Here is a 16550-nt window from a genome sequence, read left to right on the forward strand (position 1 = left end):
TTCACGATTAGTTTTCCTCTTTTAACCAATGATATTACAGTTTGGTGGCATTTTCGTCGACGCGGCCATCGTGGATCTTAAAGTCCCCTATGAGCCAATGATTACACGATGCAGATACATGCAACCGGCGTTTAGCGCGGGAAAACAAGGGGTACAAGCACGTCAGCATTGATTTTAATCAATGATTTTAACATGACGCGACGTTTAAGCCAATCAAGAATCATAAATTGTCAATAAAAATGAACAATACACTGTCTTACCATCTATCTTAAGGCTTATAGGTCCAGTTAGAGATTTAAATGGTAGCACCTTGACGACGCCTTTCATTGGGACAGATCCGCTGCCGGAATAATAATAAACTCCGGGCTCAAGGAACCTAGGCGAAGGATCAAACAATAAATATATGACACCACAGTTAATAGAGGGGACTGGTTTTGAAGCTCGGCAAACATCAAAGGAGCAAACAAACATGCCAAGATTTAGGTTGGAAAGTCCACGACCGTGCACAATCTCTTGTTTAATTTGCGCTCATACACTATACGTGAATTACTTAACCAACACGTTTCTATTGGTTAGTTCTTCATTACGGAGTAAACAGCTAGTGTGTTTTGTGCACGGTCAAGGCCAAAAAAGAAAACAAAAACCTACAACAAAGAAATTTGTCGGGTTTCATAACAAATTCCCCTCTATTAACTATGATGACACTCATGTTCAGAAATGGAAGTAATTAGATGCAGGCCCAATTTTGACTTCCAAGGCGAAGTGTCCCTTTAAGTCTAAGCATTTGCTACCTATTTCATGGTTCATGACCGTACGCTCCGTGATTTCTCAGAGTATACAGCACGGGGTATTCCACGGGTGGTCACCCTTCCAGGTATTAACCCAATCCAATTTCCTTTGGACAAAACGTACGCTGTATCATATATGCTAGTAATAGGCTATCTCCGAAGTTCAAGTCTGCCTCCTCTTCAAAGCGTGCCTCTAAGTGCGAAGTTTTTGTGATGGTAATTAGTTCCACTTTACATATGAATGAAAATTAATTTTCATAAGAAAGACCTCACACTTAGACTCGCTTTGAAGAGGAGGTAGACAGGAACTCGGAAATGACCTATTGCATGCATGCGGATTCCAATAAGCGTCACAAAGTGTCCCTTTGCTCTTCTCCCCAACTTCAACATCACTCGTGTCTCTGAATAAAGACAATTAACGTCACAAAGTGTCCCCAAATGCTGTTCCTCAAGTAAGGATAAACAGCTGCACTTACCCTAAGCTAAAAATAACGAGAACCTTTACCCTTGTCTTATTATTGGAAATGGACTGAAAGGGACACGTCGTATTGGATGTCAACAAGAGTGAATTAGATAAAGAGTGTTGTTATGGCATGGGTGGGCTCCCCAGCACAGGCACAAAGGAGTCTATTTTTAGAATACCCGTTCCCGCGAAATTCAGTTGTCATGTCCCTGAAAAAACACGGCAGAAGCAGTCACGCGTGACATGGCTTCTTGTGGTTGGTTGAAATTGGCGGCCCTTTGTTTGTTTCGCGCGCAAAGTGTATCTAGAAATAAATCCATTTGTCAATGTGCTGAGGAAAGACCGCAAAGTGATGGATCAGCACTCTAAATTGGGTGTGTATCTAATTGGGGTCAATCCTGGTCATAGGCCGAGTATCGGGTCATCAGCGAAAAAAATACGTCTTTTCAATAATTAACAAATATGCTTCAGTGCCCCATCTATGGCTTGAAAACGAAGCATTCTATGATTTAGGCTATACAATTCATACTTTCTTCGTTTCTCCAACCGATTGCAAACATACTTATAAGAACAGCGGCAATTTTGAGCAAGATAGGGAAATTTTCATAAGAAATCTTGCAACTAGTTGTATTGAAAATTTCCGACTTGTAAAGTACGAGGAAATTCCTCGAGCATCCATTTTCTGATGAAGGGCGACAGTCAAAGACGAGAGTTCCAAAGTATTGCTATAATATAATTGCTTTTTTACCTGTGTTTAAAACTTCCCGTCTTGCTGAGAGCGCTGGAAAATCCAGTTCCGTCGTAGGTGTCTGTGGATGAATCGACGGTTTGATGTACGCTGTAATACACCTCAGAAAACATCTGCCCATACCACCTCCACTATAAAACAGATTAGCAAAGCTGTTTTAAAGACTATTACAGTGTACGTTCCATTGTCCTATGGAACACATTTGAGAGACGCATTTCCTCAAATTATTAAGTAAAACACCGCTTGTAGGTCGTACACGTTCTTTTGATTTTTGAGACAGGATTGAGTTTCTTCCCTAAGGCTAAGGTGCAAACGCAAATTCATCGAAACCTTGGGTGTATTCATAAAGTACACTGCGCTTTAAGAACAATAGCGTGAAAATTCGCCCTTTCATTGTAACCATACCTCAACAGAGTCCCCTTGATGACAAGTAAGGTACTTTAGGTCCCATTCATATCCGCGGCCGAACTCTGACAGAAAGACAAAATTTTGTCAGTGTTGCCTCTCAGCCAGAATATACATACGTTTTTTATGTAGATGTCGATAAAGTAGCGGGATTTTTCTTGTTCCTAAAAATTGATATCCTCGTTGCGCAAAGTGAAGATACTACGGTTATCTTTCACACGTAAGGATATCGGTGTCGTCATGGTTACGGGCATGTCAGCCAATACTATTATTATTAGGTTCCATTAATTAAAACTTCATTAAAAAAAAACAGTAAAAAATATCTTTGAGATACAAAAACAGAGAATCTACCGCCGACTTTCTTGTATATAATAAACAGAACATTACACGACCGCGCGGGCATACGATTTTATCTGCTCGTGGCACTCACTCGTGAGATACCGGGCTGACTTTCGTGCCGGTGCGAGTTACATGATACCACTAGAAAATGTCATAACGGAACGAGTAATACCGGCGCAAGTTCACCCCGGTTATTGCACCGGAGTGAGAATTCCATTCCGGCATGAAATCCCGTAACAGTGCCATGTAAACGAAGAACTACCACTGGTTTCGGTATGAACTTGACTGCTTGGTGGACTGGAACGGGTAGCGCACGCGCCATGTTTGTTCACACATGTATTTAAAGACTCTCTGTCGAACGACATGCTTTGTACACGTTTGTTTATGTTTTTATTCTGCTTGATGAAGCCAGTCGGGAGAAAATAAGCGACAAATTGTGTTCTTTCCTACAAGCGAATGGAAGAGAAGTTGGCTTGCAGAATAGAATTGGCTCTAACACTAATAACACTATTAATATCATATTAATCCAGTATTAAATTCGAACAAAATTCCCCCGGTTGCGATGGATTTAATACAAGATAGAGACATTCGACGGTCAATGGAGGTTTCATGGTCCACGAAACCTGAGTCGACTCGCGCTATGCATGCCGTTGGACAGAGGGTGTTTAATTAACGCAAAGTGTGCCTTCATTTAAACACGACATGAAATCAATTAGTCATTATGTAAACACGATACGAAATCAAGTCATCATCCGGTTATGGAACTCGCACCGGGGCGAGTTTACTCATGTCAACAGTCCCTGAGAGATACCATCAGCACTCGATCGAAGATAAAGGGTACTTACCATTTAGCCAAATAATCCGGAAATTTCGGTTTGAGGTCAAATGGAAAGGCAATTTTCCGGAAAATCTTTTCGGAAATTGTGGACAACCTCCAGAGGTAGTCCTCTTTTTCCGTTCGGAATGGAATTCGCGAAATGCCCTTACCATTTGCGAGAACCTTCCGTTTCCAGGCCCTTTCTCACAAGATCGAGTAAACTATGCGGGATGGAATGCTGTGTAGTAAATGGTAAGCGCCATTCTCATCCGGTTGGTCATGAAATTCGGAAAATCGCTTACCTTTATGCAACGATCATTCTATCCGGATTATTTGGCTAAATGGTAAGCACCCAAAATTCAAATTCCCACGCGGTCATGTAATTTAAGGCCTGGCCAAACGCTCGCAACATTTCAACGCAACATATTGCAACATTGTTGGGAACAACATGTTGCGTACGTTTGGCCACCGTGTTGCGATATGTTGCGTGCGTTTGGCCAGTCCATTCAACACATGTCGCAACATCATACAACACTGTTGCGTTGAAATGTTGCGAGCGTTTGGCCAGGCCTTTAATAATTAATAATACTCCATATTTCTCATACCATGAAACGGAGAAGATAACCAGATGTACGAAGTATTTTTATTTTGGAATAGTCACTAAGGAACATATTCAACTAACCTGGATGCGATCCACGGTTCTCCACAACGATGGTTTTAAAAATGTCCTTGCTTTCACAGACCATGTACGTTTCGTTACAGGACTTTATTTGGCATGGTTTGTTATGAAGTGTGACAAGTGTGCGTGACGCGTTACAACTGAAGCCTCGTCCTGTAATGGTCACGAATGTTCCTCCAGCCAATGACCCATTTAAAGGGAAAATGGAATGAACGGAAAACACAAATTCAAATTCTTGGTATTGATCTGGAATCACTGCAAAACCCTTTTCTGGTGTGATGACCCTGATTACAAATTTTCCTGGAGAGTGACGCGGTGTAACGCAAGTTATTTCGACTGACGATAAACTTTGTATCAGGCAACTGTCACTTCCTATTTCGACCTCTGTCTTATTTTGAAAACCCGATCCTGAAATGGTAATGATGTCCCCACCACTTACAGTACCTGTTTGTGGACTTAAAGAGATAACTTGGATGTTCAGTGAAGAATCATACACGAATCCATTCGAAATGGTGGCCGAGCTGTCATCGATTGATACCTCAACTGAGACCGTTCCAGCAACATGTGCACCAGTAACGCAGATTATATGCGACATATTGACAAATGTGACATCGCAAGTTTCGCCATCCAGTGACACCAAGGCCCTTCCTATATCGTTTCCAAAGCCACTGCCGTATATGGTGATTCTGCTTCCACCTGCCGTGCTACCGCTGGACGGTGTGACGGAAGTAGCACTGATTACATAGGTAAAGTTAAGACGCTGAACATTAGAGGCCATGCCTTTTCCTTTTGTGGACACCTTGACCTCTTGACTTCCGCCAGGGCCGTAGTCTGACGGAGAGAGAAAGAAAGTAATCTTTAAATTACCTAGTTGAGCCTTCATTTAAAGCCGTTGGGCAAGCAGGTGGTTAATTTCAGATAAAGGATGACTCATGTTTTAGTGTGGTACAACCAAAATCAAAGTTATTATACTTTGGCTTATCAACACCGGCAGATGGAATGAAGCTAAAATAAGGCAGCATGCAACAAGTTCTCATGTGTGTTGAGCGATTTCAAGGCGAAGCATCCGATGAGTTGTTTTCGGCACCCTACGGAAAACCGTTGCTGCTGTTTATTGATAGTTATCCGCTCTGTAATATTAGTCATCATAATGATGACATCCATGTAAACAATAACTATATTCGGACCAACGTTATACATGTAGGACTCGCGCTTTTTCTACCACCTTCCTGCGCGCTGTGACGAGTTTTATGACCCGGCGAAATTTGCGATTGAAAAATCGAATTTCATTGCCTAGGTGTAGACCCGAACGGTTTAAGTGCAGTCTTTCAGCAATACTTTGAGCAAGAGCCAATACATCGTAGATTTGATTTTAATAGTAACTGATGTTAATTAGAATATATGTTGTTGGCCACGGTTGCGTGCTTGAAAACTCTGCAATTTTCAGCAATGGCATTCGATCAATGTAGTACTACATAGTGTAGTCGCTTACATCAGAGTTTCTAGTGTAGTTTTATTTAAACTGATAAAATGTGAATATATAAGTTCATAATTTCAGCTCTTTTTACAATGAGTCTGAAATTATTTGTACTGTATTCGGAAGACGGGTATTTAATAAACCAGTCTTTTTCTCTTTCTCTTAGGATAACAACATTTCTTACCTGCTCGACACGTAATGTTATCTTCGGTGCTAGTTTGGACTACGCATCGAGATCCTCCGATAGTGACAACGTTATCTTCATTTTCTGTGGAAAATCCTGAGCCACCAAGAGTAATGACAGTTCCGACACCAAACGGGCCACCTATCCCGGATGTTGGGGATATGGAAGAAAGCTGGGGCGTTTGATCATTCGAGTAATTAAATGAGCAGTTATTGCTGTTGCATGATCCAACTATATCATTTACAAAGACCACCACCTAAAAAGCATAAATATTAGTTGAACGATGAAACACAAATTTGATCAATTGGACAGAATGATCGATCGATGGATCAATGTATAATCAACGGCAGCATGATCTATAATAGAACTTATTTACACTAAAAAAAGTTGGCTTTTTTTAAACAATTATTTTCACATATTGTACTTAATATCGGAAATTTTATGACAGACATCCTTCAAGGCCACTTACCTGCCCTGACGAATGCGGCGTTCGCAAAAATTCACCCGGAATTGGATCCAAGAACAACCCTCCATTTTCAATGGTTTGCACGGATATCGACACTTCATTGCCATCGAGATTGTCACCTCTGGCTCGCATTTCAGGATGATCACCGCCGCGTGTCTCCCACGTGACTGTCCATGTGAAGCCTGCGCATGTTCCAGATCTCTCCACTGCAAGTATTCCTTCCTCAAGCTCTTCCTCCAAACGATCTTTGAGACGAGTCTCAGAGATGTTGGCGGGAACGTCTGAATAAAATGAAAAGAGTGTCTCACATGAACTCATTAGAGAATAAGAAGATTAACTGCAACTAAACGTGGAGCTGAACTAGCGTCTGAAAGAAAACACATATGAACAATTGGGTACAAGGTATAGATGTTTCCCTCGTCAACCTTCAGCTTTTTTCTATTTAACAATTATTTCATGAGCTCGCACTGGATATGAGATAATAAATAGCCAACGAAGACAACGAGGCGCGGAACGCCGAGTTGGCTATAATCAATTTCATATCAAACAAGCGCGAATGGAATAATTGTTTTATTAAAATTTCGTTAAATTCTGAACGCTTAGACAGTTGAAAATTAAAGCAAAGGTCATTGAATTATTATGTTTTGTTTCCATAGTAGGTCATACGGTATATGAACTGATAACCGAGATCGAATGAACCAATCAGAAAGCTAGAACTCCGCAATATCCCATGTCGAAAATTTCATAATTGTCAATAGAACTGATTCAAGTTGATTCGCGCCAAGCTCCGAAGTTTGTCTTGATAATGACGTGACGTTACGTCGAAACGTCGTCAAAACTTTTACACTAGTTTTTTGTCTCTTTTGTATTTTAATACCTTTTTAGCACTGGACGTTGCCGTCAAGAGTAACTCAAAATATCTCTTTATACGAACTGCCAAACAACCGGTAAAGAAATATCAAGGAATTAACGTAAGCAGAAATTGCCTAATATGATCTTTTCTTTGGTTTTTCTTAATTTTTTGTTGACTTCTCCGATTTCATAAAAATGTGGGCAATAAAAAGTGCAATAAAATAAAAGTGAAATTATACCTTTAAAGTGGCTGGCAGACAAATTTTTTCAAGCTCCGAGAGAACCGTGACATCAGTGGCTTTCTCTCGGACTTTCAAAAGAAATGTAAAACCGCTCTCAAAAACTCACCACCGATCACTTTCCCTTGGTATTCGATATCAAACGTTCCTCGAACTCGAGGTGAAGCTTTTTGTACTCGCGTCACTTGAAGATTGGAAGTAAGACCTTTTACGGTAAATGAGGCTCTTTCCCGGGTAGAATTTACGCTCCGTTCAGTGTTCACAACACTGAGCAATGGCAGTTGGGAGCCACAATTCGCAGGGAGGAGTGAGATCGTCCAGTTATTGTCATTCTTTTCAATCTTGAATTCTTTTATAAGGAAACCATTTGGTTTGACGGCGTTTCTTGTCCGTGCCACTAAAATAAAGAACAACAACAAATCGATAAATAAGTAGATACTGACATACTTATTTACTCAATAAATAAACAGACAGAAAGTTCGTGAAATAAAACTAGAGTGGTGACTGAAGAGCTATGATCTTCAGTTATCTCTTTGGTTGTTTTTCCAAAGGAGTTAAGAACGCAGAACTAAGAGAATGCCAATTTACTCTTGACGAGCCAAGTAACTACCCAGAGTCCTAGTAGGCATGATTCGAACCTACGCCCTCCTTAAGACCGGTGGGATGTTCTACTCATTGAGCAAACATGAACTCATGGGGAAGGGGGGGGGGGGGCTAGGTCACAACTGTAGGTTTGCCATGGACTATGTGTCCCCCTGGTCTGCGGGCTCTACAATGTCCTCAGATTTCAAATGCAACTATATAGATAAGGTGTAATGCGCTCGTCAGAAGGGCGATAAAACTAGTTGCTTGAGGACCTTATATATCAGAGATGAAGCTTGTATACACAATTATTTTTCACTCAAATACCGATATATTTTCTTGCCGGTGCAATTGCCGTTGACGAGGTAAACTCAACTTTATTCTGTTAGGCACGAAACCAAGCCTTTTTCCATCATTTTTATGAAAATATGATGAAGTCCCCTCACTGAGTGGCATTTTAGAAAGCGGCCAAAATGCGAAAAGGCATAGACTCTGCAACTGCCTTCGCAAGAAAGCGCCATCTGTAGCGCTTTAAGTCTTGGAAATCGTGAGGTTTTTTCTGGACACACACCGGGGAAGGGTCGTAAAAAGACAAATGATAAATGTGACGAGTTTTAAGAAGCTGAGTTGGCTTATTATGGCCGCCAAATAAAAAAACGATTTTCTTTTAATGCTAATAAGCCTTATAGCGCCACTACGACGAGCAAATTTCAATAGATTTTTTGTGTCAAACGACAAAAGAATGTAAAAGTGGTCGCCATTTATGAAAGTGGTCTATTTGGTGCCAGTATATACGGATATTTAACTTACTCCTGTCATTGACTGTGTCAACTTACCATCTATGGGATTTTTTCCAATCCACACGTTATCGATGAAAATATCGTATTGACCTTCACCTCCCAGCCTTACGATTTCAATGCTATGCATTTCAGCTTTCAGGGCGATTTCGTCTTCGTGCACAGTTTGGACGTGATCCCACACATTCACACACGAGAAGCCCCAGTTTTCTCTAGACGAACTTCTTACGAAAGGGAACACATGGGATTTGTACACCATTCCGCCATTCTCTTCGTATTTGATTTGAAATTTCAGCTCGTCTTTTATGGGACCTTTGTAGGCGAAGCAAAACTACATGGAGGTAAAGATAAATGCCGTATTAACCAGGTGCTTTAGGAACCAAGCCGATCGAGTCTGTGTATCATTGATATTCTTGTCCGCGGTCTCTCAGACATACATCATGATACAAAAATTTGGTTTTATCAACGGAGTTGATAATGTAAATTGGCTATACGGTGGCCAATTTACATTACCAACTCTGTTGATAAAACCAAATTTTTTTATACTACTTCCCCACCGACGCAGCACCACAGTTTCTTTAGAAATTACCCCCTACATACATCATGATACGGCTTATACGTATAATCAGGTTGGCGGGCTGTCTTTTAAGATACACTGTCTTTGATTTTCCCTTAGTCAAATCTACTGGGAAAGCACACTGGCTTGCTTAATGGGACATTAAGTCGAGTACGTGGTGACAGATACAACATGATGAAAAGTCAACAGAAACCTCACTTCAAAATATAACTTAGCACTATTCGTATTCAGAATTATTCTATCTTCTTCACTTGCATGGTGCAATACACGCTAACTCAGGCTCCACTTAACAGACTGGCACAAACAGTTTTAAAGTAAAGATAGAACTGAAATACGAGAATGTCAGTTATATGTTCACGTTGTCCTCAAAACCTTAAATTTGGCCATTTCACGTTAAGGGCCTTTCCGCATTAGTAGAAAAATTTTGAATTATCCTGGGCAAAGCGAACGGACAAAATTTGTCTGCGCAATTTTTATCTGCGCAGTTTGTATCCGCATTGAAAACGCAAATGGTCAACAAATCTGTCAATCATTCAAATCTGTGAACACTTTGCAAGAAGCACGCCAAACATTTCATTTGGCTTAGACTTAAAAAGGACACTTCGTGTTGGATGTCAAAAATTGTTCATGCATCTTATTAGGTGCATATCTGGACATATCTGCATTTCTGGACGCATTCTGGTACAATTGGTTTGTACAAACTGATAACGAAAAATGGTCAAATTTAATATTTAAGGGTTAAACGACATCGTGAGTGCATAATAGTGAATAGAGAGGTATAGCTCCGCGTTTACCACAAACGGAAAATATCAGGCTAAAACGGGCATCTTGCCAAAAATCAAAGAAACTTGTTTTTATTTAGCTCCTTGAAAGAGAAAGAAGAGAATTTTCGCGCATTTATAGACTGTACCGTATTCATGAAAGGCGGCTTAAGTAATTATTCTTATCATCCTCACTAGCCTTGTTAGCACGAACAAAAACTCAAAAGAATTTTTGCTCCAAAGTTTGGCTAGTGAGGATGATTAACACGAAGACAAAAGAATAATTTCTTGCATGGCCACCATTTATGAATACGGTCTATGACAAACACTAACCTGGGCCCGCTTGTTCGAAACGCGGATTAACTTAATCCAGGATTAGCGTAAATGTTTGTTTTATTTTTTCAACTTTTTGTTAAAGGTTTCTTTTGCTTATTTTTGTTTTTCAAGATTGACTTCCTCCGATGTCAAGTTTTGCCTAATATCAGCGTTGAACAGCATTATTTGGGAGTAGAGAAATAAACTCCTTGGTTAATTTTTAATGTGGGATTAGTATTAATCGGCTTTTGAACAACCGGGCCCAGGTGTTTTTTGTTTGCCATTTCAAGTAAACAAAATGCGAAATTTCTCAGTTGCCTAGACTTACTCCAATGCATCTGGTTCCTTAAACGGGATCCTAACTGAATTCTTAACTTACACATGACCACAGATACAATTGTAACAAAATGTCAAAATGCTTACCTCCTTGTACCTGGAGATGCGGTACGACATCGCAGATATGCCGAAAAATCCGGTGTACCCTTCTTTCCAAATAGTCGTCGGGTTTTGTAAGGAATATCGTCCGCAGAATGGTTCTTTGTCAGATATTCTCTCCCCAGATTCCCGCCCTTGAATGTCTCCCTCGTATTCTTCATAGAACATATATCCCACTAAAAATATGAGCGAAAATAATTGTCATTATATAGCAATTGAATCAACCCTTCGTTGTTTGCATCACTTCCACTCGGAAGAAGCCGACAACTTCAACGAAAACAACAATGAGGCGAAAAGCAAGTTTTTGAAGAACTCAGTGAAGTAATTCGAAAGAGCCTTAATTAATTGAAGGTTAATGTCTATGACGAAAGTTAGGGTCGTGACATTGGAACCATGTTGATAATCGGACATAGTTTGATGCTGGACCTTGAATGTAGCTTAAAAGTCGGTTAAAATTCAAAGACCCAATGTTTTAAACTTTCTGTCTAGTGTCTTCATCAAGGGTGTCGGATCCAAAGATTCAAAATCTCTTCAAGCCAGAGAAGCATCAAACCATGTCTAGTTACTGATTGTGTTAAGCTGCCAACATTTGGCATACCATGGCTATTGGTACTGCAGGCCAATTGGTTATGTCTCCTGTAAGTCTGTTGTAGCTTGGTGGTAAAGAAGATGAACTAGCAATTGTGGACAGTCATAACTTTGACTCAATTAATTAAGATCAGAATATTGAGTTTAGGTCTTATTAGGTATAAAATTTGGAAATATGCATAAATTTGATTAGTATTTATTTTTATTAGGTGTATTCAGGAAAGTAGTGTTAGTCGAAGTAGGTCCGGCATCAGCTGTACAGTTGCTCATCTTTACACGGACCTACTTTGCCACATGACACCAAAAACAGTTCGTCAGTGTCTATTTTTAAAAATAAACTTTAAAAAAGGCTTTTTTAAACTTTTTTTACTGTTTTTTAGATCTTCTTTATTCAGTCTTAATTAGTTTTTAGTTCGTTTTTAATTAATATCGTGAAGCGCCTTTGAACATTAAGATACTGGCCCTATGTATGTAAATGTAATATTATTATTATTATCATCATCATCATCATTATTATTATTATTATTATTATTATTATTATTATTATTATTTACTCCGCCAACACAAATTAAGAAGGTCCATTTTGAAAAAAAAAAGTTATCTTATATGTAATTATTACAGCGATCTGTTTCCTTACCTAGTCTGGAACGAAATTCACATTTCACAGAAAACCAGTTCTCCAAAACTTCCTCAATATCTTGCTTACTGAAGCTTGGCTGAAGAGTGTCGGATGGAAGATGCGGTTGATCGTCAAAGAACAACTGAAACTCCTGGGCTAATTGTCCTGATACAAGGCGAGTTATATTCAAGGATAATGATTCGTCATCGAAGACGGTTCCATTCAACGTTCCCATCCCTCGTGGATCGGTGAAACAAAACCAGATTTGAAATACCGTCGTGTTGTCGTCGTTGATATCGACAGAAGTAACATTGATGGTGCCTCGGTTTTGAAACGCTTGCAAACCTTTAAGTTTGTCCTCTAAAACAGAGCTGCTTGTTTCTTCTAACGACAACGTTATCGCTTCATCGTCATAGAAGAGCGTGAAGTTGTTTGAACAGGAAGTAACGTTGTTTTCAAGTTCTTCACACTGTAAAATTGTGATAGATATTTGCTGGACCTCGCAAACTTTTTCGTCCTCGTTCCAGTTGCTTAAATCTAAACTCTGAAATAGTAATCCAGTAAAGGGAGGAATAAGTAAAGAGAACGACGAAAGATTTTAGAGCATAAACAATGAATAACAAAATTATTGCAGGTGTGATCAAACTAATGGAAGTTTTTATCAAATTAAAATTAATCAATGTATATACATATCTGGCTGTGCTAATCGCTCTTTCTCGCAGTCAGAGGCGGAATTGCTAAGGCGCAGCTCGAGGTCGGACCGAAGGAGCTGTGCAGCCCGCTGACCTCGGAGCACAGCACCACAGCCAGATGGAATAAGCTGGGAATCAATTTTACCGAGGGAGGAAAACCGGAGTGCCCAGAAAAAACTCTCGGATTAAGCTTGAGATCAACTGAAACTCACATACGAACTCAGGATGCGATCCCGAGTCTGTAGAGGTGCGGTCATCCTTAATCCCCATACATGATGGCTGCAAAACAAAAGTCATACATACTTGACCTGTCCCCCCCGCCCTCCCCCCATACAGGCTTTTCGGGGCCAGTGAAAGGAAATCAACAATGCAACAACAACAAAAACAACTGTTAAGAATACCAACTGGCCAGAGGCAAACCAGTTGACTATTTCAAGTGAAGCTGAGAAGTTGAACCTGGGACCACCAGCATCAAATTCAACTTGTGGTGTGAACTAGACTTGAGCCCGGGATTTCCGGATTTCAAGGCAAGTGCCCTAACCACTGAACCGCATTGCCTGCTATCAGAGGCCATTAAAAATGAGGGCAATAGTCTCTATCAAATGGTTATAAGTTAATAACCTTTTCTTTCTGCGAGATAGATCAAACCTGACCCAGAGGACAATCATTAGGGTTAGGGTTAGAGGTTAAAAAGGACAGCGGAGTGGATTAATACCAAACTAATCATGAAGTATAATACTAGATTATTAACAGACGAGACGAGACGAATGAATACATCCTTTCAAATGGTACCGCACAAAAACGCTTTTAGTGGTGCAACTTCGAGAATGCCTCAGTCACGTGATAAGAAGTACACACCTGTATTTCCCAGTGTAGCGTTGAGCTGATTGTTATTTGTTGTTTTTCGTCTCTCGCGGCTCCAACTTTAGCGTTGGTGTGACTAGTCTTTTCCAGGCCGACTCGGATTGACACGTGGTGATCATGAGCGAAATCGGTATGATATGCCTCAATATAATATGGTGTGTTTGCCTCTAAAGCAATTCGCTCAGACTTCTGAACTTGGTACCAATCACGTGTTGCCGCTGAGCAGCTTGCAATCTTAACCTGCAAAGAAAAACTGGCATGTTCTACGCGAAAAGGATATTTGATAAGAATCACGAAACTGTAACACGCAGATCGAGGAAGCTGAAGCTGCCACCTTAAAAATGTTTCAGATGTTTATTGGGTTTCGAACCTTACTTTGAGCACAACTTAGTCGGCTTCAGTTGGTAATAATCTTTTAAAAACGCCTAAACAAGAGAGCTAAGTCGAATTCCACTCTCTCCAACAGACAATTCAAATCACTCAAATTTCTGTATTGGTAAAATCATGGTGAACAGGGATGGCGCAGCGGTAGGAGTATTTGCCTCCCCGCAATGTGGCCTGGGTTCGATTCCTAGATTCGGCGTCAAATGTGGGTGTGAGTTTGTTGGTTAACTATTCTGCTCCAAGAGCTGATGTTTGCAACTTAAACTGTGTGTGCTCGCGACACATTTTTTTTGCCACTAAGCTTTGATTTGTGTTGTTTAAAAGAAAAGTGTGGGTTAACCTTGAATTGCATCGCAAGTACGGGCGAATAATTGGTAAAACTGCACAAAATCAACTGCACTGCCGCGACGCAGCCCCTGTAAGTACCACTCGCTTTAATGTTACCTTGTCAGCAGGAGCTCCAGTACTTAAGTACAGCTCACTTATGTCGTCAGACCGGATGTAAAAGGTGTAATTGCCACTATGAAGTGGAACGAAAAAGCCCGTGATCTTTGAACTGTAACCGGAAGTCTTCTGAAACGTGTCAACATCCGGTGAGCCACTTTCCTTCCAAAACTCAACGTGGTGATCAGCAGCGTCAGAGGTTAATGACGCAATATCCAGGAGATTGGACTTAACTGTCGACTTCCAAATTTCACGTAACAAGCCACGAGAACCTGGCAAACAGAGGACATAGAGATATTTGATTCTTGTAAACAATCGATCCATCATTTCTAGGGGATTTAAGATTGGCATGGCAAACAACATTGTAATGTTTCGGTTCAACTTTACTTCGCCTGATATCATTGCTGATTAATTCAAAAGGTCTCTCTACTGTACAACTCCGTCTATCTCTTACTGGTAGAAAGGTAGACATTCACTGGGGAGTGGACGCGGACTGCGGCAACTAAAACGTTCAGTTACATTAAAACATAACCTTGCACTCTGTTAAGTATTCGCTCTCATTCCATCTTGTTGACGGTGTACTATGTGGGCAAAATATCCTGTAACTGAACTGGTGCGAACAGGTTTGAAGTAAAGAGTCAACGGTTCTAATCACTGTTGAATGGTCAGTCCACTTTGTCTTCAAAAACTTCTAATTGTATGTATTTTCAAGTTTTGTTTTGCAGAACACGGCAAAGAAGTGTTAAAAAATGCCTGCAGCACTTGCACTCGTGCAACACGACCATTTTCCCTCTTTGAACCAATGGCATTATTGCCCAAATTGTGGGACGAAATTTTAGCCGGTACGGTCGAAAATTGAACCAGCGCGCTGCGAACACCTTGACCGTCTAAATCGTTCCATAGGAAAGGCATGGTTGCATGGATGCGTGGTCACTCAGATACCATCGTTACCGTTGGTCTTTCTTGACGCCATTTTGGATTTCGTAAAGTAGCGCTCTACGCATGAACAGATGGCAAAACCGCTGACAAAGGTAAGACTTTAATCCGGTTCGTCAGTTCCGTGCGAACAGAACGAAAGTATTGCACGGTTCCGTGCAAACAAAATGTCCACTTAACGTTTTCAATAGATTGAAAATTCGGGCCTCCTGTGGAGGACGTGAGCGCTAGATATTTTAATTTTCTCTCTAGATTCTTCTTCCGTTTACAGCAGTCAATTTATCGATATTTTATAGACATTTCATACGCATTTTAAATTCGGAAAGAGGTGGAACAATGTCATTATACCAATAATACGAATTATATTTTGGAATGACGTCCTCGTAGCTGTGTGCGTCGTCCTGCGCAAGCTCCCTAATTCTTAAACAGTTTTTAAGGTGAGTGTGCGGTGGATTGTGCACATCTGGCGCGCTTCCTATTCGACCAGAACTTTTAGTTGAAAATTTGGTTAATTTCATGTGGTGAATGGAACAGCATTTTCTGGTTGGTCGCCCGAAACCAATCACATGCATTAACGAATGTTAGCCCAAAACGTAAACAGCAATTGCGCCAGAGGAGAATGAACGGGATTTTTAAGAGACTATTGCTTAAATCGTCCAGTTAAGTGCAGGGATCATTTCTACATTTCGTGAGAAAAGTTATAGCATCGGAACCTGCATGGTGGATTTCTTGAGGGTTTAAATTCCAACGGTGTTAAATTAGTTTACTCCGTGAACAAGTCAGCCCGTGCTTAATGAATTCCATGTCCTGGAAAGACAATTAACCTGGTTTAGCTAATCAAAACGAAAAGTGAATACGTACCGTGCAGCTGGCCTAAGCGCGGGAAATTGCTCACGGGCAACTCACAGCTTCCACGCGCAGTAATGCAAAACCAGAGCGCTGATTTGGGTTTTACGTGAACTAAAAATTCAAATAAGTCATCACATGCTGCTATGATACATACCTGGATAAATGTTTTGTGTATCGCCTCTCGGGCCAGTGACACAAGTGATCCGAGTAACACTTGTCGTCAGAATTTCGCATTCAACACCTGCAAGAA

At 40.5% G+C, this 16550-nt stretch overlaps 1 protein-coding gene across 1 annotated transcript in view; it reads right to left on the reverse strand.

Annotated features, from left to right (window-relative positions):
* LOC138014080 (fibrocystin-L-like) overlaps positions 1 to 16550 on the reverse strand; it is an 84723-nt gene that overhangs the window by 42105 nt on the left and 26068 nt on the right. The window contains exons 12-24 of the mRNA XM_068861108.1: positions 16455 to 16541; positions 14516 to 14787; positions 13682 to 13927; positions 12150 to 12675; positions 10913 to 11100; positions 8876 to 9167; positions 7567 to 7854; positions 6370 to 6647; positions 5901 to 6156; positions 4243 to 5070; positions 2405 to 2469; positions 2000 to 2130; positions 261 to 376 (exon numbers count right to left, since the gene is read on the reverse strand). Of these exons, the coding sequence (XP_068717209.1) occupies positions 261 to 376; positions 2000 to 2130; positions 2405 to 2469; positions 4243 to 5070; positions 5901 to 6156; positions 6370 to 6647; positions 7567 to 7854; positions 8876 to 9167; positions 10913 to 11100; positions 12150 to 12675; positions 13682 to 13927; positions 14516 to 14787; positions 16455 to 16541 (3573 nt within the window). The remainder of the gene's footprint in view (positions 1 to 260; positions 377 to 1999; positions 2131 to 2404; positions 2470 to 4242; positions 5071 to 5900; positions 6157 to 6369; positions 6648 to 7566; positions 7855 to 8875; positions 9168 to 10912; positions 11101 to 12149; positions 12676 to 13681; positions 13928 to 14515; positions 14788 to 16454; positions 16542 to 16550) is intronic.

This window comes from Montipora capricornis, chromosome 8, assembly GCF_036669925.1.
Source record: "Montipora capricornis isolate CH-2021 chromosome 8, ASM3666992v2, whole genome shotgun sequence".
Taxonomy (NCBI): Eukaryota; Metazoa; Cnidaria; class Anthozoa; order Scleractinia; family Acroporidae; genus Montipora; species Montipora capricornis.